Raw genomic sequence first — 26,699 nt, 5'->3', positions numbered from 1 at the left:
GTTTTTGTCCTTTATAGCTTCGTGTCGGAAATGTTGAAAGGAAAACAATCGTTAAAAACAGTGGTCTGACTTAAGTGTTTCTTTATTCTGGACACAGCTGTTGTGATATAAGGTGCTAATGTTGTTTAAATCTTATCGGTGCAAACGCTGTCTTTCAAAGGATCAAAAGGGTCTCTTCTGTAGGTAAAGCGAATGTTTGTAAAATATATACACTTTACACATAAGTATAAAATATGTAAACTACTTTTAAATTGTAATATATATAGTTTTTAAAGTTTTAGGAAGCCTCTCGTTCATTACAGATTATTCCAAATTTTAAGATAAATTAAAATATGGTTATCAAATATGCTGGTACGTCACACTTTCCTTTGGTCGGAGACCCCACAAAAACCCCAGATATTACCTAAACAATACATGAACCGAAGGTCGCGTCACAAAAACCCCACCGAGTATAAACTTGTTGTATAAACAATATATATATAACGTATTAGCAATTCACCCTAAGGTCATTAGCGCTGACACGTGATTAGGTGCGAAATTATGCTAAATTGTATATTGGTACTTTCCTTCATTTTAATCATTCATATCAAAAAAAAAAAAAAAAAAAAAATTGCCATATAGAAGCGTTATCTTTTGAGAAAGAAAGAAAGAACCCTGGTGCGATACCCTATAGATTTTCTTTAAATAATAATAATAATAAATAAAAATAGTAGTAATAACTCATTTAAGGAAATTCTGAATATTTGATTTGGCTTTCATATTTACATTTACTGTCAATTTCTGAAAGGAAGAAAAAATAAACACCACGAGTCATCTGGCACGTGGCTGTCAGATGGGTTTTTATCGACATGGGTAAAATTAGGGGAAAAATACAGGTGTGCATGAAATAAAATGGAATCTGATATATATTATATTGGTTATATTGGTGTATTAATAAGACAGACTTAACTGTTTCCAGTAACAGGTTCTGTTGTCGTATCTGTGTACAGTTTTTATTTCTTTACAGATCCTATATCATGTGATTTCGAAAAGAATTGCAGCTATTCGTCACTACCATCCCAGTTTGCCTGGCAATTGACCCGCACCACATATGATCATACTTTCGGGGGTCAGCGTGTAGGTAGGTGTATACTTTCTGTCAAATGATGTTTTATTGTTAATATAACTCTTCACTCTGTATAATAACTGTGTTAATACTTTGTTTAAAAACGCCTGTCTTTTCTGAGTACATTTTATTGAAACTTTACTGCTGTTATTTCCTAGAAATTCGAATCTTTATATTTTATTCCTGCACAAGGATTTTACTGATACTTATAGGTTATTAGCTTGTATCGAGAAATATATCATTACAGTACGGGTGCACTTCCTTACGCTTATTGTGATCTTAGGCTTTTAATTGAATGTGTTATCTTTATATGAGCCGCGCCATGGGAAAACCAACATAGTGGGTTTGTGGCCAGCATGGATCCAGACCAGCCTGCGCATCCGTGCAGACTGGTCAGGATCCATGCTGTTCGCTTTTAAAGCCTACTACAATTAGAGAAACCGTTAGCGAACAGCATGGATCCTGACCAGACTGCGCGGATGCGCAGGCTGGTCTGGATCCATGCTGGTCGCAAAGCCACTATGTTGGTTTTCTCATGGCGCGGCTCAATATGATTGTATATTCAAATTCAATTTTTTTCTTGAAATATAGGGCATGTAATGCAGGCGGCCACAACCAGTTACTACCAACCAGCAGTAAATGGAATACCTGCAGTATTTTCAACACCAATTGCACAACTTTCTGAAGACATTCCATACACATGTCTATCATTTTATTATTATCTTAACTATGGTTCTAATGCACACTGCAAACTCGAAGTCATAGTGTCTAATCCCGAAACGAACGAAACGACCACGACAGAGATAGAGACGTTTATTTCGTATTTATGGCAGAAAGCAAACATTAAAGTGGATCCAGACGTCTACTCGGCAGCACAATTTTCATTCTTGGTAACACCAATTTATGGAAGTGTGCGCATTCCTGTAAGAATTGACGACGTTGAACTACTTCCAGCTGATTGTATTGGTATATATACTTTATGTAAATACATAAATGTTTCTGTAAATATTATCGAGAAAATTCGAAATTTCATGGAATACTATAGTATCAGTGATTGAACCAACCACAGCGTTTCTAACAGACCCATAATCCCTGTCATTTTATATCTCTTCGTCAGTCGGGATTGGCACAACACCTTCTTGACATTTATTCTGAGAGAAATATTTGTTATGACCGCTAGCTTAATTTCATAGTAAAAGTTATTGCTTTCAAATTTCCAGTTACTTTTGTCCAAAATGTATTTATAAAATAAGCAAGCCCTTTGCATAGTTTATTTTATGACAGGTCAGAGTTCATGTGTGCAAGAATTGAACAATGGGATAATTTTTGGCTTTTTTTATACAAGTTTGACGGTATATAGACACTTCTAAAATGATATGATTTTTGCGTTAGTTTAACAAAGAAGGAAAACAACAGTGCATAGACAGCGATTGACGTGCGAACCGTTGAGAGAACATTTTGGCGTCAATTTTGATATCAAAATGCTGCATGAGGTCCGATTTATTACTGCTCAGATACAGGTTACATAATATTTCACATTAACAAGAATAAAAATATACAAGGCTTGTGATTTACCGCTTGATTTACCGCAGTTCATCCTCCAGAATTTTGGATATATGACAACTCTGGCTAAAATTATTTATTCGTGTGACGTGGTTATTCACAGGTTATGAGCCAGATGGTCTATTTACAAATGGTCTTAGCACGCACTGATTCACTATACTGCTAATTAAAGTCAAAAAGTAGAAGAGACGCTTGTCTAAGCCATGTAGAAGAGACGTTTGTTTAAGCCATGTAGAAAAGACGTTTGTTTAAGCCATGTACATGTAATTACTGACATTTGGGATAATAATGATAAAAGCAGACAGCGGAGATTTGAAATGTTTTTATTTCTTATATTACTTTTCGTTGCATGTATTCCTATTCAAATGTTTACCTACTTAATGCACAATTCCAGAGGGCTTACAAGATATACCCCTATGTGACTTCAGTAACCCCGGACTGTGTGGGTTTGAGGCAAATTGTACAGTCGATTCAGGGTTCATTTGGAGAATCTATTCGGGAAATACAAGTTTACAACACGCAAGTCCAAGAACTGATGCAGACGGCAATGTGCCAGGTATTTAGTCATAAAATTGATATAGTATAAGTATAGCTGTTGGATTACGCTAGATAAGCGGTTCTATCCAGGTGCCTATTCATCCTTTAAATGATGCCGCGAAGGACACATAGGGTCTTTATCCACATTTTGCCGGATAGAAAAAACGAACACATCTGCCGTCGTCAAACATTTTGTCGGAAACTGCTTGTCAGGATTACACCAAAATTGGCACAGCCTTTGGAGTAAGATATGTTTGACGCCTTCGTGGCCGCTATAGCTAAAAGCAGGAAAAAACTCTGTCTACAATGGATTATGACTGAACATTTTTCGAACTTTGCCTGTAGATCCTCGGGGGATTTTGTTTGTTTTTAAACGATTCAGCGTGATCCCAGGTATGGGTCATTAGGGATAAAAATACAAGAAACAACATCAAATTGTTTTATGGATTTCACAATCGTTAATAAAGAAACATATCAAAATAGCTTCCTCTGATGAACTGCTTTATGTTTACAGCAAACCTGGTCTGTGGTATTGACTTCTTTCAATTTTTTCAACTAGTTCCACTTTGCCCCTTTAGAGGCTGCCTAAACTATAGATAGAAATAGACCTTAAACAGCTAATTCTGATGAAACGCTCGATGTGTATTCATCAAACATTGTCTTAATCGACCTTGTAGTAACCTTTCTAATTTTCCGATTTTTCGTTTGACCCCTTTAAAGGGCTCCAAAAGTTACAAATATGAAAAACCTTTGAACAATATTTGTAAATATCTTCACAAAACTTGGTCTATAGCATACTTTTATAGACATTGTTCAAATTGACTTCCTTTCGTTGGAGATAAAAGCACAGTTATCTAAAGCTACCAGATACTTGAACAGTAGAAGTTATTTTGCAACACGCACAGTAGAAAGACGATCTTGCTTTCTTCCTGAATGTGTATTTAATGAGAATTGTTATTTTATTCCAGGACATTCCATATATTTGGACAGTTCACTTGGTGCTGCAGGGCACGAATCACATTTGTGGTTTAATGTGGACCTAGCAAACGTGGAAGCAGCGCAGTATACCTTTTCTTATTACATGACTGGTAATGGGACAGGAATGTTAAAGACATTTTACAGGTCAGCAAGCACTAACACATACAGTGCTATGTCTGTTGTACCATACAAAGGTTCTGATGTTTGGATTCAGTCAGATTGCTATGAATTGCCACAAGGTTTCCACGGAGAAATTTACCTCCATGCCACAAGAGGCGCCTCAGCATTTACCGATATTTTCGTTGACAATGTGGAGATAACAAAGAGAAATTGCCCAAGTAAGTTTAATTTTTATTATTTTCAACATTTTAATACTGATAACCTCATACAATCCTATATTGCAATTTAAGTAACCCTATTTTTATGATGTACATGTAATTTGTAAACTTACGTGTATTTGTTTAGTTGTGTATCCATAAGTAACAAATGTCTACAATATTTTTAGAATATTCTGTTGCTATGTAACGTGCGATGCGGTTCAAATAGTCAGAAGCATAAAATGTATCCATCGAATTATTTCAGCGCCATCAGTAACTTGTGACTTTACCAATAGTATTTGTGGATACACACAAGAAGATAGTAAATGGACATTAGAAGGTATGTTCTTAATGCATTTTTATACATTTATAATGTTATTGATTTCAAGAAATGTTAAAATTTCCATATTGACAGTGGAGATCTTTTGTATGTTGAACATAAATTCCGAAATAGCTGGAGCATCTTAATTATGTCTGCCACCACACAGTGGTGTGGGAGACATATTGATTTACTCCAGTCTGTCTGTGTGTCTGTTTGTCACAAAGCTTGTCTAAGTCAAATATTTCTCACCCGATCTTCAGCAAACTTGAACAAAATGTGTCTGATCATAAGACCTTGGCCAAATTCGATAACTAGCCAAATCGGCCCAGGCACTACGAAATAATGGCCCTCGAATTACCGAAAAATCCTCGGAGCGCATGGGCTTTCGTGCACTTATTAGTAGTATAGGGTACGTTTTGGTGCAAGAAAGCGCATGCACAAGTAGTATAGGATACATTTTGGGTCCAAGAAAGCCCAGACTGACTTACTATCTAGATGATTAGGCAGTTGTGGGAGACATGCGCTTTTCTCAAAAGCATCTCTAGTTCTTTTATCCATTTTGTTGGTGTTGTAAATTTTCTTTAGAATATAGTATAAGACAAGGTTTTATCTCAATTTAAGCATATTTATTCCACATAAATTTGCATAAGGTTATTTAAACATATACATCTGTGTGGATAGGATTAGAACGAAAGACAATGTCTTATAGAATTCTTCTCCTATGTCTGGTATATTTGATTTATTTCGTTTGTACTACCCAGAGTTTTAAGATTTTACGAGTTAAAAGATATCTATGATTGGAAAGAAAATATAAATGAAAAGGACCAAAACTCAAACGATAAAAATTCTTTACAAAATGTATGATAGTGACTGAAAGATGAAAGGTAAAAAGGAAAAAAGAAAGGAAAGAAAGCATTATCTTGATCTTTAAGCGCTGGGTCCCCAAATAATTGTGTATCCAGGTTTATGTTAAGGTGAAGAATGTGTAATGAGCGGGATTTCCAAAAAACAAGTTGCATCCTTGATAACATACGTAAATAACAGCAAAAGTTGATCTTCACCCGATGTACAGTTATTGAAAAGGTCAAGTTTTAACCGAGTCTGAAATAGTTGTGACGTTGCCGTTTTCATGGCGATTAATTTAGTTTCGGAGCGTTCATTGTATTTAAAAAGTATTTTTCCCTGTTTTATATAATATGCCAGTCAAAATCTATACGGTGATGTAATTTTCAAATATATAGTCCCACTATTCGCTGAAGGAATACTTACTTTAGGTAAAAATCATGTCAAAATCTTCCTATAAAATTATTGTTTCCATGCGGAATGACTTAGTAGTGTGCAAAAATTGGTCCATAGATTTAAAAAAAAAACAAACTAATATTATCTTATAAATCTATTTTACTGCAAAATGAGCAACGAAAATCGGGATTTAGTTTTCGCAGCATTGTCATAAATTTTCCCCTACCCCCATTTTCCCGTGCATTTTTCTGAAATAAAATATCATAAGAAAATCATTTGATAAATCAATGTAATATACTTCTACCTGATAAATGTTAGCCCACAGCGACATTGACTGCCCTTTCCGATTAATTAAGTTGTAGCCATAAAGCACAGCGTGTTTTGTTCCAAAATCTGATCTCTACGGAAGTGACGTTTCTTGTATAAATTGGGAGCATGCATTTAATGGTCCATAGATTTTTAAAATAATTTACACAATTACTTTAAAGGCATTTCACGGCAAAATAACGAACAAAAGTCCTTGACTACCGACTTCGTTTTCGAGCTACGAAGTCGCAAACAATGATTAAGTCTCAAAAGGCGCTATGGGTGGCGTTTAACGTTGCGCATTTTACCGCTTTTTTTCTGATGTTACGCAAACGTCTTATTACAGAAACGTAGTGTGCTGTTTGCAAATAGATATTTAGCCATTCCGTTATGAAAAATCTAATACTTTCTGAATCATACTTTCATTCTTGTAATAATTTTACAAATTAATATATTTCATAGTTGTCTTTATCACGTGAATATATGTGGTAATTTTCAATTTATCTACTTAGGTTGTACAATTGCGAGGCAAGGTACAAATACGCAAGGACATATACATGTACATAAGCTATTATTCAGTCGGAAATAATCTGAATTTTCATTGTATCCCGCGGTAAAAAGAAAGCCGTATTTTTTTTCGCATTTTTTCAATGTTCGGACATATTTAAAGAAGACGTGTTATTAAGTATAATTTAAGGTGCGACTGACGGTAAATGATATCTTCTGCATTGGGAATGTAACAATATGAAATAATTTCTTTTTATGTGCCCCTATCCAAACTATGTTTGGATGGGGCAATTAGTGTTGCCCTCGCCCACCCATCCGTCCGTCCATCAGAATTTGTGTCGGGCATATCTCTGAAAATATTGACCCAGAGTCATAGAACCTCAGTGGTTTATCAGTATTTCCATTTTAGTATATAATATTTTAATTTGATCTCACACAGTCAGACCAGTGTTATGGCCCTCGACGTAGCCGAAAATATATATAAAAGTTTGTGTCGCATGTATCTCATTAATTTCTTCAAGATTTTTGATGTATTTATCTTAAAAGTAATACAGACATGGAACCATGTAGGAATAATATGCAGCATGTGAAGTTGTAACATATTCAGGGTTGCTATAATTTATCTTTAAGAACAATCTGACTCAAGTACACATCCTATTACGCTACGCATAGGATCTGACAACGAGCTGTTGATAGCCTCGTTCTGACGACCCTTCCGTTAGCCAATCAAAAGCTAACTTACAAAATTCTGCAAGCTTTAAAAAGCCTTGGCTTTTGATATCTACAATTTTTATGTCGAAAGATGTCAGATAGCCGGTTAGCTCAGTCGGTAGGGCACTTGCTCTGTAAGCGAGAGGTCCAGGTTCGAGGCCTGGATTGATGCAAATTTTTCTTACTCTTTGACATTCGAACAAGTTGTCTGATTGGTTAGAATAAAAATACATTGCGAAATAAAAATGCATACTGGAAATCCATTATATACAAAACAATGTGATGTCGTTCTCAGATCTTCGTTTAGAATCAAGTATTTTATAGATTGCTTTGGAATACTGCATCAAACCCTCAGACAGTTGTAAAAAAAGATTCCACAAGTCAAATAAGTTTCGTTTTTGAAACTATCGGACATAACATCCTTTGTTACTTGTGGAGATATTCAGTAACAAATATTGAGCAAGCTAATACCGACAGGGGTTGGAACAATAAGTTAATTACAGTAATCATTTCACCTCAGAAAAAGAACACAACATCAATTTTCATTTTCTAAGCCTTTATATTGCTATGTGTGTAATACAGCAATGATATAAAATGTCTGAACGATTAATATTAATACATGTGTAATAATATTTATACACATCAGCTGTCTTCAAAATATATATGAATTTTGTAGACAACTAATTTTGATGTTTTTCCATAACATAATAGTCTGTCAGTAATTTTGTTTCAAAGCATTCTTAAAAAAATATAGCATTGATTTCCTGATGCATTTTTTATTTTGCCTTTGTTGTCGTTCGATCATAATCCAACTTAAAATAAGCACATGCGTATGAATTGAGTTTCTTATAAACATTTAAACTACGAAATTGGTCATTTACAAAACGCTTGGACTCCAACGATCAAATGGCTTATATCATGCAACATTTTTCTAGCCCAACAAGGCGGCATTTAATGGTATTAATCATCTTTAGTGATAGCTCTCACTGAGGTCGAATACTAGTAAAAAGAAACAGTATCAGAAATGTATAAATTGGACTTGAATAATTTTGTGTTTATTAATTTAATTTTCAGATGGCTATATTACCACAACAAAACAAGGTGCACTGCGCTTACCACTGCATTCAATTAACGTCACGTGGTGGGCCTGTATAATTTTTGACTTTGAAAGTGAAGAACACAACGCGTTGATAGTCGAAGACAACCTTGGGTCATTTATTTACAGAGTGTATTCGAATGGCAGACAACGTGGACAGATTGAGTATAATCCAGATGTTGCTGGGTTTGTATACTAATATACCAAGATAATAACGTTTACATGTTTCGCATGTCTAAGCTTGTAGTTTCTTTGCTCTGATGCAGGAATTTCGTCTCCACTCTCATCTTCTTAATCTATGACTTGGATGTCAAAAGTGTTTCCATGTCTAGACTTAACAGACTATTTTATAGAATGCATACCATAACTTTGGTAACTATTTATAATCTTGTATCTACAAATATATTATGCAGATACAATCGGTTCAAATTTTTGTCAAGGCTACAATATTTATGCATATTTCATGCCCTCTCCCCTCCCCGCAAAATTTGGATCAGTGATAACGTAAATGTAAATACATTTTTTCCTTTCAAAATGAGCTTTGAATTAAATAATTCCCATATTACTATCTGAAACGACAGAGTAAACGTTGATAGACTTGTTTTAACACACTACGTTCTGAAATTTGATAAAATACTTTAAGTGTAAAATCTGGAGGGAAGATATCAATAGTTAAGCTTTAGTTCTTCTGACCCAGAGGTTGAAGGTAAGCCAAAGTATATATAGATAACTCTAAAGTGTAGTGTGCTGGTACCAAATCTGGGGCTACCTTAATGACAGCGTTTTTACATAGAGTTATATATGGGAAAAATTGAGTATTCTCCAGAAGTACAAAGGCTAGAGGAAGATGATTCATATGAAGTAATTGCCAATGGTTCCGTACAAAATTTGTATAAGCCGATTCATTGGGGCCAAGTTGGGCTGGCGTCAGGGATTTTGCTTTTGCATAAGCTTGCATATCGAAAACATTTTTTTTAATCCTCTCTTCCAACAGTACTAGTCATAGAGGTTAGTTGTTTTACATAAAAGAGGACAGAAGACATACAGGAAATGCCACATTCAAAGAACGCAGACATATATATAGTGTTTCACATGGTAAAATAGGAACGTTTAAATTGGTGCACATGCATAGCCTGCACATGCATAAACATTGGCTTTTTGATCTTAAAAAAATTGTTAAAGGCTTAGAGGTTAGTTATTTGTAATGGGCTAGGACAGGTAACAGTGGATAATTTAGAATGACGTAACTCAATAAATAGTCTTGATTTCATGGTAAGATATTTAATATGGAGCATTTCCTACAGGTCCCTTACAAAGTGCCTTCAGACTGTCAACATGTTATTGAATTTGGGTCATCACAGGATTCAACGTTCTTTTCATAATCTTTTTATTTTTATCCTTAAAATGCTTATTCATTTTTATTATTTGTCACTTGTTTCGTTTCTATAGAATGAAATTTGTTGTTCCTGACGACTATAAGGTTAAGCTAGACAATGTAACAGTCACACCAGGCCGATGCGGTGCAATGGGTAAGTTAATAAATATGCATTAGTATATCCTTTTGGAATTAGAATTTGCTGTTTATCATTTTGCGTAAAAGTTTACCATATATTTCTAAATGTTATCATCTTTTTCATTCGTTATCCCCAACGAAATCCTAGGGATATCCTTTTGCCTTTTTATAAGTGTTTCTGTTCACTTACACCTTGTCGAAAAACAACCACATTAGCTTACCTGAGCATTTTGTGTCTACTCATCGTCCGTCGTGTGTCCGTTTTCTCAGCTGTCTGTCCGTCCTAGTGTTTCATCAAACAATATCGTTACTATTTAGCGGAAGTTGATGAAACGTAGTATTATGGTTGTATAGGTAAAATGCAATAACTAATGCAGATACAGTAAGTCAATGGGACACACACAATATATGTAACGTATAAAAATACCTGATTTATTGTATATCTTCTTATTTATTTTCTGCATTTGTAAGCTTGTGGTTCAGACGAGATGGCATGTCAGTTGCAGTGTATTCCAAACGCAGCAAAATGCGACCGGGTCATAGACTGCAATGATGCATTGGACGAAAGTGATTGTGGTATGATGTTAACAATTTGATTACTGTATTTTGTGCTGACAATAAGTATAGACTTATGTGCATTTTCATACGGTTTTGAAATTTGATAAAAGGCTGTGTACCTTTAAATTTCTTTATGTGTTAAAGAAAGGCGAACTCTATTTCCTATAAATGTTTATTAAAGGCATAGTGTTCTCACGCGATGACAAGATCCTTCACAGTTCCTTACCGTACTGATCATTTAAGAATATTCATAACTTTGCATTTGTTTAATACAGACCTACACTTGCATAACTTGTATTTGCCTTATGATATACAAGCCATTTTCTTCGTTATCATACTGGCTACTTTGTTAAGAACAATACTCATATTTGGCATTGCAAGTTGATATATAAAACAAATATCTTGAAAACAGATACACGGCCGCATTAGTCAATGCACACTTTAAGCTACGAAACGTGCATGCACTCTGCACTTTTATATAAGATCGGGTATTTATAAAGCAAAACAAATTGTAGTTTTTAAAGTAAAATGTTCATGTTCTATATGTAGAACATATTTACAGAACACATATTTTACATCATAATCATATTAATCATAATCTAGGAAACTTTGACAAAAAAGACTAAAAAGGAGGGACCGGAAAGTGGGGGGATGACCATTTTTGAAATCGTCAAGAGATACGAAATGACCAAAATGGAAACGGGTTGACTAAGGGAAGACTTGATTGTAAATTGTTTCCGGGAGATTACTCCGTATCAGCGTGGCAGAATCGAACTCTGCCGCAGGGGTTTCAGGTTTAAGACGTTTTACAAACTATTACCACAGCACAGGAGCCTTGCAACGGATTATACTGTCTAACAATGCAACTCAGAATACCTGCACACTCTTAAAGAAAATATTATCTATTCCATTCGGACACCTGCGGAAATTTTCATCCATTAATCAAAATGTATAGTTTTAATCGGCTGCTTAATAACCTTCATCCCAGATATAAACAGGAAGTAAAGATGAAATCAATACCGGCCTGTGTCCGGAAAAACAAATGGCACATCTGGAATAATAAGAATGTGAAAATGCAAGTTCGAATATATTCTGAAATATTTATGCAAATTAGGTAATTACGCATTGTATAAATTATGCACAGGTTTCAGTCTTCCGTGCAAGTTCGATGGTGATGGTGATGACTGTGGTTATGCTACAGATGAACAGTCGGCTACAGAATGGTCGGTAGTACAGTCGCATACATTCAATCACGATGGCAAAGAAGAAAATGGTATGTTTTTTATTGTTAATGGTGAAATGATTGTTATGTACGAACTGAAAAGCAGGATCTTGATTCTTTTCACGTTATGTTTTAAATAGTTGCATAAGTTTGTTTTATTACAAGGCTGCGTTTAAAGAATTTGTTGAGAGAAAAAATGAAAGTAGAAACAGGATATCATAAGAAAGCTACAAAAGCTTTACTTCAGTACGCTTTGAGGTTGGTAAGACATAAACAACTTAAACTTTATGTATACCTATGAAAATATACAAAATTGTAGTATAGTATTAACAAATCTTTTGTTACGTGCGCCTTCCAGTTAAACTGATAAAATTATAATTGTGATCTGTTTAGTTTTTAAACTTTCTCACAATACTTTAATTTGACATTAAAAAACTGTGAAATGCAACATGCCTCGCGACTTTTCGAAGAACAGGAGAGAGAAATGCACAAAGAGTTCGTTCTTTTGGCGTGCACTTTCCGAAGTTGGTGAAAATTTTGTATATGAGCTGCGCCCGCCATGAGAAAACCAACATGGTGACTTTGCGACCAGCATGGATCCAGACCAGCCTGCGCAGTCTGGTCAGGATCCATGCTGTTCGCTTTCAATGTCTATAGCAATTAGAGAAACTGTCAGCGAACAGCACCGTTAGCGAACAACATGGATCCTGACCAGACATTGAAAGTGGACAGCATGGATCCTGACCAGACTGCGCGGATGCGCAGGATTGTCTGGATCCATGTTGGTCGCAAAGCCACTATGTTGGTTTTCCCATGGCACGGTTCAATTATCAGCTTGTATCTCAGTTACTCAGTGTAAATGGATTGAAACTTCACACACTAGTTTGCTGTGATGAATTAGTATGCAATCCAGAAGTTTCTTCGATCTGTTTTGCATTGTAGCTGACCAGAGCACAGTTGGTTGTAATGAACCATTGTGATCTCTCAACGTTCGTCCGTCTATTCATTCGGGAAACCATTTTGTTGGAAGCGATGAAACTTCTCGGGCTTCGCTGAATGGTCTTCCTTTCAAAGTTAATGAAATGGTCCGGCTAAGCTATACATAGCTGTCAGTCCTAAAAACAGAAAAAAAAATGAAAACTCTACCTCAACCAGTTAAGTTATTTCGATACGTTCAAAGACATGGTCGTTTGGTTACTTTTCTCTGTATGTATCTGAAATTTTTTCTGATCTGAAACTACTGACTTTATGTTCAAATTATATCACACAAAAATCATTTGGTGACCCTTTACCATAATTGTTCAGATTACCGCGATTTGTCAAAAGACTTTCAGTGTGACCCTATCCAACAAACAATCGTCAAAATGGTGTGGGCATATGAATACAGTGGGAGCTGACTTTGTAGCAAAACAAGTTTACACAAATGTTCATTTGGTGGCCTTCTAGCAAGGTTTAAATTAATCAGATTCCATCAAAAATCTGTGGCGGATTTTTAATAATTTGGCAATAATGTTACATTTATTATCTACTACCAAGATTGTTCAAAATATTTCGATTAGTCAAAAACATGGTCACCAGAGCTAAAAATATGGAAAAGCTTCAACACCTGCTATATATCTGGTCGAGTTTCTATTTCAAGCATTGGACCTAATAGGTTAACTTCAACCAGTGGTATTAGATTATTGTCAAAAACATGGCAGTCAGGGGACGTTGTCACTTTTCTTATATGTACGATAATATGAATAATGTTTTGCTTGTTCAAATAATGTAGTTCATATATGTATTGTATATGAATAGAATAAGAAGATAAGTTTTATTTCGTTTAGTGTATGTGTGTAGATTTAAGATATTATTTAGCAAGTACAGCGGTTTTCAAGAGGATATGAAAATTGTTTTTTTTTATGAAGTCAAATGTGCAAAATAAAATCGTCATTTTAAATGTAGATAAACATATAGTCATTTTGAATTAAGGAGTGAAATGTATTGCTCTTTCATCATGGCATTTAAATTCCGTGTAATAAGAGACTCCTGACCCAACATACGGCAAATGATTTGATATACGAAACTGATACAAAATATGTTTCTTATTCTTCTGTCCATACACCGTTAAAAATAAAGCAATACCGAAGAATGGGAATGTGAGAATGACAGTTTTATAATATAAGCCTATTTACCTAATTCAATGAAAACGTAATGTTTAATATCAATTTAACCATTACGACTTTACAACTATTGAAAACTGAAATAAAAATGAATAATGTGATCTGTGTATGAAGGTGAATGAAAAATAAATGTTCTTTTTGTTAAGTCACTGGTGGAATGCTGTTTACAAGTCTGAAGGGACAGTATTCGTGGGATACTTCTTCCGTTAATTCCACATGGAACGAAATATTTGAACCTTCTTGCGTAAGGTTCCGATACCTCGGTACCGTTCCATCTCTCACTGTAACCATTAGCAACAAGGATAGTGGTGCAAATGTGAACTTGACTGATCCAAACGCTGACATGACCCCTACATCATGGAGATATGGACAGGTAGATTTATCAAAGCTGAGCTTGGAATCCAGTCTTGCTTTTCTGTTTCTGAGCAAATGTCAAGATTGCATTTTAGACTATTTATAGACTGGTTACCAAACTTAGTTTTATAATCTTTGAACATGGGTTAATGTTAACAGTAATGTTATATGGTGCAAACTGAGTGTTTACATGAACATAAACTCTACCACTAACACTTTTTACAATAAAAAAATGGAAGACCACACTTGTCTCAGTAGATCAGAGGATTTTTTGTGAATATTGATTTTTGAATATCTTATTTAAATTCATTTGAGCTTTTGAAATCGTAAATAAACAATTTAGACTAAAGTGACTGCTGATATGATGTGACATTCTCCCTAGTAACCCTTACCGCTAAATTTGTATAATGAACTTGTCCATCTTTCAATTTGGACAGTACCATTAACTTGATAAAAAGGGTGCTTACCAAATAGATACTGACTGAATGGCGAGCAGTGCAGGTCATGATCAGACTGCATGGATATGCAGACTGATCATGATCTACACTGGTCGCAAAGGCAGAATCAGTCGTGCCCAGCATGGTGAGGGTGAATGTTTATTTATACAAATATACTATTAACCAAACTTACAACACATTGGGACATGCTGAGCTTTTATTTCTTTATAATGTGAATATGTTGTGACAAACTAATTCTGTATCAATGGAAATGTAAGTGTTAATTAGCCATTGTTTCAGATGGTCCTAATTTACATTTTTATTAGATCAAAAACTAAAATCGCCTTTTTTGTTTTCAGATTTCAACTGAACAGGGGACAATCATGATAAGTTTTATAACGTCATTGTCAGCAACAAACTACACGCGCGTTGCTGATGAAGAAGCATTTGTGGCAATAGATGAGATAGAAGTGTTAGATGGAGCATGTAAAGACATCGACCCACCTGGTATGCTGTTTATGTACTCTTTGAAGTTTTAGCAGCCCACCCGCTTACAGTAGCTCAGTATGGAGAGCGCAGATCTACGAAACGCGGGGACGTGAGTTCAGTCCCGTAAAAGGCGCATGATTTCTGTGACTATTTGATAAAAGACATTGTATCAGAAATCATTCGTCCTCCACCTCTGATTCGTGTTGAGAAGTAGGCAGTTACTTGTGGAGAACAGGTTTGTACTGGTACAGAATCCAAGAACACTGGTTAGGTGTCACCAGAACAAAGCTATAACATAGGCGAAATCATAATGATTCAGTTTAAAATTTAGGTTATTCCTAGGACAAATGTTATAACTGCTGAAAACAAAAAAGTTTCAAAATCAGTATTAATAACAGAACAGGGTAAACGTGTGCATTATTTTGTGAAACAACAAAGGTAGGCTTGATTACGACGCTACTGTGCCATCTATCATATTTCACTCAAGTCTAGAAGAAGAAAAAACATAATAAGAGTCAATCAGAGTATTTTATCTTCAGGTTAATTACATATGTATGGGTCAACTGAGTGTTGTAAAAATAAACTCACCATACCACATAAAAAAATGGATGCCACACTTGTTAGTAGATCCAAGATTTTTTAATATGATTTTTGAATATCTTTTTAAATTTTGAGCTTAAATGAATAAACATCATTTAGACATAAAGTGACTCATATTCATTTATACATTCTCTAGTAACCCTACCGCTAATTGTATAATGAATCGCCATTCAAATTTACATGGACGCATCTGTGATAAAAGTTTACTGATGTACTGACTGATGGCAAGAAGCGGCATGATGCGCTTCATGGTATAACCCATCAATGTATCTACACTGACAAGGCAGAATCAGTTTTTGTCCCAGCATGGTGATGGGGATATACAAATTACTATTAACCAACTTACACACATGGTGCGAGCTTTGTTCTTCAAGTCCGAAGTTCGTGACAACCCCTATTCTTATCAATGAAATTTTGTTAATACCATTGATAAATGCCTATTTACTTTTTGATAAAAATTTACACTCCTATTTTTGTTTCGCAGTTTCAAGTTAAGGGCCCCTGATAGTTTATAAATTGCACACAACTACACCTTGTGATCAAAGCATATGTGCAAAAGTATGAATAAATTGATATGTAAAACATGCAACCGAATCTTTTATGATTTTGAACTTTAGCAGCCACCTCTTAAGTATTCGTATGGGGTCTACGCCGTCTATTTTTAGAGGTTTTTGGACATATATAGTAAAAGACATTTTCATGGAAATCACGCCTCTCACCTCTGATTGTGTATAGATAGTGGAACTTGCAGAGAATTATATATGTATGGATCAGCATCCAATATTCACTTGGTCCCACAGAAAATAGCAGAAATAGCAATCTATATTATTTTTTGGTATTCCTTGTGATAACTGCTTAGACAAAAAAGTTTTAAATCATATTAATGAACCATGCAGTAAAACTTTATCATATTGGAACACGAACCTTATTTACTCCCATTGTGTCCATTTTCAGATTTCGCCCCTGAAAAAAATAAAAACAATGCCATTTTCCTTCATCATTGTCCCAGTCCATCAATAGTAAATTAATGTAAATTTCCGAAATGCTGCATTTGAAGGTTTTTATCCAATCGTTGACCTTGCTTACTGCATTCATTCTTGATTTAATTTTTTTTTTCAGAGTTTATAATGTTGAACTAGTCAAAATAAAAACATCGTATTTTATGTTTACTGATTCCATTAACATCAAGAGAATGTTCCAATGACACCATTGCATGTGTTATTGAGCTATGACCCATTGAAGACCGGCTAAAAATTTAACATTCCTCTGATTGATGACAAAGTACCGATTGGAGGCACACACTAGTGTCTACAATCTCAAACTAGTTTTTTGTTTTAATTCTTATCCCGAACTGTAGAAGGCTGGGAGTTAATTGGCAGGTTTGGCAAGTGTCATACTGTCTGTTCGTCCGTCTGTCAGCTGTTCGTCGGTCTGTCAGCCACAAACATTTGTGCTTAGATAATCTTACAATTATTAACGGAATTGACCAACTTTATCATATGAATAGTTTTTGCTCATACAGCCATCTCCTTGTTATTCATAATGTGTAAGTTATAGCCCGTTGTTATTCTCATAAGCTGTATAAAGCATGCCATTATTCTTGCCATCTATCGTCATTTACAGTTTACTGTAACAAAAACTGTTTTCATTCGTGTCAGCCATCATATGAAGATCCATGTAAAGAAATTGATCAACTCTTTTACACAGCGTGTTAGCTCTTAATGTCTTGGAGGTGGTGTTCACAAGGTCATATTTAATGGATAGCTTTTTTATTTATGACTATTTCTTTCAAGCTTGTTCAGATTCTCATTCAAGATGTGAAATTTATATTAAAGGTCCATTATATTATTTGAATTAATGCTTTTTCATGCTATTTAAGAAAGTGTTTACTTACATGTCTACTTTCACAGTTTAATTACAGAAGATTTTTGGGATAGGCTTTTGATGAATACAAAACATACAGTAGTGCGTATTCCATGTAAATGGATAATACAATTCCTTTGTTGCTTATTTTATTATCTCTATAACCGAATGTGCTATTATTTCGCTTTGTTGCGGTTTTTTTTTTTTTTTTGCTTTTAAATATTATAGATGTTTTTTTACTATAATTATGAAATGTTACAATGTAAAACTACTTATTTTCAATTAAGAAGTTTTCTTTCATATGTACCCTCTTACTTTAAAATGGCACAATGGCTTACCACGTGTTAACATGCATTATGGTTTTACGGTTCGTATCACAATAAATATCTCTTCTTACGTTGTTCGGATTAACAGCAAAAAGTTACAAACGCCTGTGTCTAATTGGTTCATGTGGTTTTCTTCAGAGTATACTCTAGCTTGTGATTTTGAAGACGTCTCATTGTGTGGATATACAATCATCTCTAATACATACGGACAGATGTGGAGTCGGGTAGGAGGGTATTATTACCAGATACCACCATATGATCATACTAAACAAGATGAGAGCGGTGAATATCTTAATTAACTTTTTTCAAAATTGACTGTCTTACTTTTTACCTGTGTTTTTGTTATATTTCTATTACAAATAGTGTTTAAGGCTAAGATAGATTGCTGTTTTTTCCATGTTAAAATTCAAAACGGGTCGTTCATAGTTTCTGTCAAACAATTTGCCCCATTGCATAAAATGACTGCCTAGGCTATCATCAATCATTACAATGGAACGATTTCGTAAGCTACCTGTTGAGCGCTTACGTTAAACTAAGAACAAAATGCTTAAAATGGGAGCTTTCAAGATCGCTATTTGTCCGTCGTCACCAGTCTGTCTTTTTTCTGTTACATTTTACCAGTTCGAAATCTTATTTCTTGAGAACATTTCGTTTAACTTGCAAAATATATATGTTCACAAATTCTCTGGAGATAGAAGATATTGCGCATTATCATGATTATCGTTTCAATAAAACCAGAGTTACGAAGCTATAAATAGATAAAATTGTCATGTTTTACATTGTTTGTACATCAGCAGTCTTTAAGAAATCTTAACAAAAACACACTCAGAACTTGTTCACATATCACTAGTGTTATGTCCCTTTACTACGCTAGTAAAACATATGGATAATGAAAAATATTGTTCTAAACGCATTAGAGTAATGGCTCTTGTTTTTCCAAATTACTATTCTTCACGTTGATGGCGTGTTAAAAGATACATTTCTCCAGCATATCAAACTTAATCTTTATGTTAGGACAATTTCAGTTTTGTGCAAGATGAAATAAAGTCGGAAAATTGGCAATTAAATTTGTCAGAATCAGCGATTGACATATTGTGAACACATTAGATACCGGGTATCTCATTTCTCGGGTACTGTTCACGAAATTCAAACAGAATGTTTATGGCCATTGGCTAAAGAAAAGATGTGTAAACTTTTTTTAAAAAACAATTTAAAACATTCGAAAATAAAAAAGTGGAAAACCATAGGTCACCCAACATGACATAAACGAAAATGCTGTAGGCTCGGTTTGATTAAGCCTGTTCATGGACGGTTGTGGAAGTGCAAGCTACCGTCCACACCCTCTAGCCCCGGGTTGAGCAGAACTCAACATTTACACATGTTATAAGTACCAGAATGTAATTTAGAAACATCCGCAGATGTATTCATACGGCGATGCACATGGAACCTTCAATGATGCACAGAGTGCAATTCCATGAAAAGCGGGGTATGGTCCCCAGATAGAATAATAGTTGTGCCCTAAACGAGAAAACATTGGGCAGAACTAAACAAACTGGAATTTAGAAAGGGGATCTATGGTTATTGAGCCTGCATATCACAGAAAATGCCAAACGACAAAATCAAAATGCAGGCATCATATCCAACAGACGATTAAACAATACCCAAAGCTTTTAAAACGGGAGTATTGGAACCACCCAGGCCGAAATGTTCAAGCTGAAAAATTAAACAGTACACTAACAAAACATAAATGTCGTGCTGAACGATTTGAAGAGATCGAAAACTGACACGGACTTTAAACCAAATATATTTGCTCACAACATTTGTACACGATTTATAATAAGAAAGATTGCTTCAGTAGTGCTTAACGTTTTGCCTTTGAATAAGTCAAACTTCACATTTTTAAAGTGTCATATATCTCATCGTTGGTACAGTTTTAATTAAAATCACAATATGTATTGACAGTATGGACAGTATTGGTCAAACAGCAGCACCAGAGTTATGATTTAGTAAAAATTACTTTACTTCCATGTTGTTAAAAGATCAATAAAAAATGATACAGTTATTACAATTTGAATAAGTGATTTGTAAAGGATTTCAGGTGAATGATATAGGGTCACGACGTCCCACTTAATTACTACAATAATGTAACGATGATTTCTTTTTCTATTGTATTAGAATAAAGATTTTTCCATATTGCTGCGATAGTTTATTCGGATGAACTGTATAAGTACATGCAATTTGAATATAAATCAATCGTATCGCTTCTGCCCAAATTTGTGTTCCAAGCTTTTATCTCCTACATTTTAATGCCACCTTGTTTAAAATTGTAAAAATAATCAGTATCACGATTGCCTGAGAATGTTATGACGTAACAGTGTTCTTATAATTCATAATAATGCTGCTCCTTCTTTATTTCATGTCAGAATGGTCAGGGTCTGTGTTTTGGGTTTTTCCTAATTCCAGTTGTTTTCATCTAAAAAAAGACAAGATAGTTTAACTTTCTATGATAACAATGTATATTTTTACATTATTTAGTTAAGGTTTATTTACCGCTGTATGTAAGACATGGCGTGTAAAATGCAGGTTTCTAAAAAGATCACCTCTGCATTGGCATTTTTTTTCAGTCACAATGGGAAAAAGATACAGTTTACTACAGGAAATGACTGCTAAATGGTTTAACTTTCGTGTAGAATTGTTTGGATTAATGATTGAACAAGTATTTTCTTTATCTACTCTGGATGAAATTTTCAACGTGTTTTTTGAAATTAATTCAAAATGAAAAAAGAACTATTAAAGATGGCCGGTCGCGTTTAAGCAACATTTTTAACATTCAACCTATATTTTGTTGGAGTAAAACGACCCCATTATACAGTAGAAATATATGTTATCATTTTTGTATAATTTTGTGTTTATATACTTTAATAATTTAGTAAAATGTTTAAAAAGCTGAGTTCTTCTTCACATTCAGCATTTGCATTTGATAGATATCAGGATAGTTTAATAATCTGAACTAAAATGCAGGTTTTATACTGTGTATAGCTTCGGGATTCATTTTTTTACAATCAATAGTTATTGCAAAAACATGATAAGAAGATGAATTAATAATAATTTTACAAACTTGCCTTCGACACATTAAAAACCAAAATGTGTATATATTCATATCATTCCCTAGGATGTTTATCAAATATTTACTTGCGCTAACATAACTATTTTAGTCAGACAACAAACCAGGAATAGAAATTCAATTTCAAAAGGACCTCCCGTGAAAATCTGACATGCATTAATCGCCCAGTGTACATGAATAACTTTAAACGATTAGAAGTAATGTTTAAAGCAAAGCCATTTAATGACCAAAAACTGATAAACCGCCTTTAGACCAAATATCATTTTCAGATAATGTTACCTTTTCAGGAAGCTTTCTTCTATTTGTAAATTGGGATAATGATCAATCACGGTATGAGAGTACAACTGCTACAACTCCAAGTGTAACATTTCCTGAAGACGGTTGTATCTCCTTCTGGTACATTCTAAATGGTACAGCTGTACAGCCAACAGCTTTGTCAGCGCAGATAATGGTCTCTCTTAACTACATCGACACGTCAGAAACCGAGTTTGTATTGTAAGTTATCTGGTCATGATAACATATTGGTGCTTTTTAAGACATTTAAGAAATTGTTGGACACCAACAACCCATTCATTCCTTGTGGATACAGAAGGCGTTAAAAGCACACTTAAGAAAAGTATGGTGTCCGACCATGAATTTAGCTTGAAATGATCATTTCATCGTTGCATAATATTCTATCCCCGATGTCGGTCTTACACAACCAAATACAACTTGCTTTATCAGAAAATTTATTGTTCTTTAATCTAGTTATTACACATCATTGACTAATAAATATATGAACTGCGTCAAATAAACTGGGTAAAACCCATTCCTTCAAGAAGATGTACTGTTTAGTTGACTGCTGTAGGCTATTCACATACAACTCCGTTATGATGAGAAAGTTAACAGTACTCACCATTTTTAAGCTGAACCATGTTTTAACATATCGAAACATAACGCAGAGGTTACACGCCTTTGGAATAATTTCTGAAGAGGGTTAGCTCAGCGAATTATTACACGCGGTGTATAACCGATTCTGAGTGTTTAAAGTGTTTAGGTATATTAAACATGGTCCTGCTGTATTATTTCGATTCTAATATGCTTTTTATGTAAACATATAAGTGATATAGGAAAGCATTATTTCATGGCACAGGTGTTACACCAAATGTAGTAGGTCACAATTACATAACGTTAATGCCTAACCGTGTTTTAATTGTGTTAAAATAAGACAGATAACACTATCCGCGGAATAACTAAGGGGTACGTAGACGTCAGGTAAAATAACTGCAAGTGTGTGAATTAAGTTTAACATCGTTCTGTTATATCATTTCGATTCTTAAATGTCTTTCATTTAAAATATTAGCACATATTCTGGGCGTCTGTATCGCGCCGAATATTATGTTGACGTGATGTCAGAATAACCTTTTTTTAATAAAAATGTAAATGCATGTTTTTATATTAGATTTATTAATAATTTGATTTGAATGAATATGCAATAAAAATCCCAGTAGATTCTGGTTAGATCTAATGAATGGCCATTGGCTTCATTCGTTTATCGAATATTTCACAACATTTTACGATGATTGGTCATGAATATATTAGTTTTTAAGGTATCCGGTCCACAAATAAGCCAGTTCTGTATAACAGTGCTGTTAAAATATATCAAATACTAATGCCAGGTAAGCTTATATAATTTTTGTATCATTTGAAAGTGCATTGTCCACTGTAAAAGAAAAAATATAAATTACATGACAAAAATATGTTATAGAATGTTTATATTTTTACTTTATAGTTTTCAATGATCCTTCAACAGAAATTCGGTTATTACGGTGTGAGATTTATCATTTCTCAGTAAAAAAAAATGACATGTAGTCACTCGTACCTATCATTATGGTCATCTTATTTACTAATTCTTGTTAAGCAAACATAACGCTTTCAAATGATAACAAAAATGGGGTCACCAGGCATCTTGCTGTTATCTATTTGTGGATCGGATACCTTGATTAATATTAATTAAATTCTTTTTCATCTAACTATTCCTTGATCGTTGTATTTCTTCACCACTGCATATGTATCGATAAAAATTTCGAAAAAGATGAAACAAAGAAGATTCTCCTTGAGGCAAAATGACTCTTGTTTATCTTTGAAAAATGTCAACAAAACTGTTTCATTCTAGTTACGACAGTGTGGACCGACAATTCACTGACTGGACAGAGGCTCGTGTTCCGGTGCGCGGGAACCAGACGGTGTCGGCAAACTTTACCGCAATAATATCGGAAAATTTCCTGGCTTGGCCAGGGGTAGTTGCGCTAGATGACATAGCCTATGTTCCTGGGAATTGTAGTCCTTCTAAAGGTAAATGGTTTGAGAGTTGAAGAATTTTTCAGCTTCTCATACAGAGTTGTCGTTCTTCCACTTCCGCTTCAGAGGCATAAAAATGAGGTGAGGAACTACAACTCTGTAAAAGAGGAAATAACTGTTTAAATTTGAAGGGTATGCAGAAAACTTCAATTTGATGATTATTTCGTGGGCTGAGCGCGAAACTATTGTAACTATATATGAATAAAAAACAATATACAATAGTTTCGCGCTAAGCCCGCGATTTCCTTTCATTTGAATTACTAATTTCGTTGACATTTGTTTACATAACTTGGAATATTGACAACAATTATATGGTATGCCAAAATCTCAACTTTTTTATATATGATAATGTTACATTGGCTTTATGATTCTTTTCTGATCGATTACACATTACTTCACTGCTTCGTATATAAATGTTTAATATCAAGTATGTAAATTAGAAGTTGAAAATTTTATTAGTACTCTCATCTTGTTGTGCTTATAGATTATAGAAATATACAAAACTCACTATATATCTATATAACTGAATTAAACCGAATATGCTAGGTAAAAATAATGATTTCAATTTTCGGTACATTTCAGTATGTAATTCACGAACGTTTGAATGCAAGGATACGGGTGTGTGTATTCCACAGCGGTTAGTATGCGATGGAAGAAAAGACTGTGGTGATAACTCGGATGAGCAGAATTGTGAAAGTAAGTCGAGTCTCCTTGCACTTACTTATCTTTGCAAAGCGTTAGCCACTCTAGTAATGATACACACTGGATTCAGACATTACAAAAGGGAATCATTAAAATTATTAATTAATTTCAATTATTAGGCATTAATGCGCAACAAATTCAAAAATGATAGCTAAAAAAAACAACAACAGGAAAGTAGTAAAAAGGAATGCGTTGAACACAGCTAGGCAGTATGTTGTACATTTTGTATCAGGAGCTGCCCATTCATGCTGGAGAGCTTCTAAAACATGCACAAGACCTATTCAAGATGGATATTGCATGTGCTTGCTAGTACCAGCAATATACTTGTGTCAAACAGTTCCCAAAATTTGAAACCCCTTTTTAGCTCACCTGAGAAATGCTCAGGTGAGTTTTTCTGATCGCTCGATGTCCGGTGTCCGTCGTCTGTCTGTCAACATTTAGCTTGTGTATGCTATAGAGGCTATAGAGGCTGTATTTTTCAACTGATCTTCATGAAATTTGGTCAGAATGATCTCCTTGATGAAATCTAGGCCGTGTTTGAAAATGGGTTATCTGGGGTCAAAAACTAGGTCACTAGGTCAAATCAAATAAAAAGCTTTTGTATGCGATAGAGGCTGTATTTTTCAATTAATCTTCATGAATTTTGGTCAGAATGATTATCTTGATAAAATCTAGGCCGAGTTCGAAAATGGGTCATCTGGGGTCAAAAACTAGATCACTAGGTCAAATCAAAGAAAAAGCTTGTGTATGCGATAGAGGCTGTATTTTTCAATTAATCTTCATGAAATTTGGTCAGAATGATTATCTTGATGAAATCTAGGCCGAATTTGAAAATGGGTTATTTGGGTCAAAAACTAGGTCACTAGGTCAAATCAAAGCAAAAGCTTCTGTATGCGATAGAGGCTGCATTTTTCAATTAATCTTCATGAATTTTGGTCAGAATGATTATCTTGATAAAATCTAGGATGAGTTTGAAAATGGGTCATCTGGGGTCAAAAACTAGGTCACTAGGTCAAATCAAAGAAAAAGCTTGTGTATGCGATAGAGGCTGTATTTTTCAATTAATCTTCATGAATTTTGGTCAGAATGATTATCTTGATGAAATCTAGGCCGAATTTGAAAATGGGTCATCTGGGGTCAAAAACTAGGTCACGAGGTCAAATCAAAGAAAAAGCTTGTGTATGCGATAGAGGCTGTATATTTCAATTAATCTTCATGAATTTTGGTCAGAATAATTATCTTGATGAAATCTAGGCCGAGTTCGAAAATGGGTCATCTGGGGTCAAAAACTAGATCACTAGGTCAAATCAAAGAAAAAGCTTGTGTATGCGATAGAGGATGTATTTTTCAGTTAATCTTCATGAATTTTGGTCAGAATGATTATCTTGATGAAATCTAGGCCGAGTTCGAAAACAGGTCATTTGGGGTTAAAAACTAGGTCTCTAGGTCAAATCAAAGAAAAAGCTTGTGTGTGCGATAGAGGCTATATTTTTCAATTAATCTTCATGATTTTTGGTGAGAATGATTATCTTGATGAAATCTAGGCCGAGTTTGAAAATGGGTCATCTGGGGTCAAAAACTAGGTCACTAGGTCAAATCAAAGAAAAAACCTGTGTATGTGATAGAGGCTGTATTTTTCAATTAATCTTCATGAATTTTGGTCAGAATGATTATCTTGATGAAATCTAGGCTGAGTGCAAAAACGAGTCATCTGGGGTCAAAAACTAGGTCACTAGGTCAAATCAAAGAAAAAGTTTGTGTACGCGATAGAGGCTGTATTCTTCAGTTGATCTTCCTGAAATTAAGTCAAAATAAAAACCTTAATGAAATCTAGGCTGAATTTGAAAATGGGTCATCTGGGGTTAAAAAGAAGGTCACTAGGTCAAATCTAAGAAAAACCTTGTGTATGCCATAGAGGCTGTATTTTTTTTGCAATTGATCTTCATGAAATTTTGTCGGAATGATTGCCTTGAAGAAATCTAGGTCAAGTTTGAATATGGGTCATCTGGGGTCAAAAATTAGGTCACTAGGTTAAATCAAAGAAAACATTGTGTATGCAACAGAGGCTTTATTTTCCGATTGATCTTCCTGAAATTAAGTCAGAATGATTGCCTTGATGAAATGTTGGTCAAATTTGTATATGGGTCATCTTGGATCAAAAAGTAGGTCACTGGGTCAAATCAAAGAAAATACTTATTTATACTCAAGGTTTTTGCTCCAATTTTAATGATAATTGGTCAGAATATTTTTTTCAATGAAATCACTAGGTCAAATTATGGTGTGTTATGGTGTGTTTCTCAGGTGAGCGACCTAGGGCCATCATGGCCC

The 26,699-nt window shown here is 34.5% G+C and overlaps 2 protein-coding genes across 4 annotated transcripts in view; both read left to right on the top strand.

The window, feature by feature from the left end:
- LOC128557644 (uncharacterized) overlaps nucleotides 1-15,481 on the top strand; it is a 116,891-nt gene extending 101,410 nt beyond the window's left edge. For both annotated transcript variants that reach the window (XM_053545413.1, XM_053545412.1), the window contains 11 exons: nucleotides 1,007-1,120; nucleotides 1,697-2,071; nucleotides 3,063-3,224; nucleotides 4,174-4,521; nucleotides 4,766-4,840; nucleotides 8,660-8,867; nucleotides 10,131-10,210; nucleotides 10,666-10,770; nucleotides 11,897-12,025; nucleotides 14,283-14,509; nucleotides 15,287-15,481. In XM_053545413.1, coding sequence (XP_053401388.1) covers nucleotides 1,007-1,120; nucleotides 1,697-2,071; nucleotides 3,063-3,224; nucleotides 4,174-4,521; nucleotides 4,766-4,840; nucleotides 8,660-8,867; nucleotides 10,131-10,210; nucleotides 10,666-10,770; nucleotides 11,897-12,025; nucleotides 14,283-14,509; nucleotides 15,287-15,466 — 2,003 coding nt within the window. In that variant the 3' untranslated portion in view covers nucleotides 15,467-15,481. The remainder of the gene's footprint in view (nucleotides 1-1,006; nucleotides 1,121-1,696; nucleotides 2,072-3,062; nucleotides 3,225-4,173; nucleotides 4,522-4,765; nucleotides 4,841-8,659; nucleotides 8,868-10,130; nucleotides 10,211-10,665; nucleotides 10,771-11,896; nucleotides 12,026-14,282; nucleotides 14,510-15,286) is intronic.
- Nucleotides 15,482-18,312: 2,831 nt separating this feature from the next.
- The window catches only part of LOC123550623 (atrial natriuretic peptide-converting enzyme-like), a 35,527-nt gene continuing 27,140 nt past the window's right edge, over nucleotides 18,313-26,699 (top strand). For both annotated transcript variants that reach the window (XR_008371289.1, XM_053545415.1), the window contains exons 1-4: nucleotides 18,313-18,487; nucleotides 21,617-21,824; nucleotides 23,485-23,663; nucleotides 24,252-24,365. Coding sequence is in view for 1 of the 2 variants with exons in the window: in XM_053545415.1 (XP_053401390.1) it covers nucleotides 18,328-18,487; nucleotides 21,617-21,824; nucleotides 23,485-23,663; nucleotides 24,252-24,365 (661 nt within the window). In the remaining variant the exon portion in view is untranslated. The remainder of the gene's footprint in view (nucleotides 18,488-21,616; nucleotides 21,825-23,484; nucleotides 23,664-24,251; nucleotides 24,366-26,699) is intronic.

Source organism: Mercenaria mercenaria, chromosome 6, assembly GCF_021730395.1.
Source record: "Mercenaria mercenaria strain notata chromosome 6, MADL_Memer_1, whole genome shotgun sequence".
Lineage (NCBI taxonomy): Eukaryota > Metazoa > Mollusca > Bivalvia > Venerida > Veneridae > Mercenaria > Mercenaria mercenaria.
Note: the sequence above shows the minus strand (reverse complement) of the source record. Positions and strands in the feature narration are given on the sequence as shown.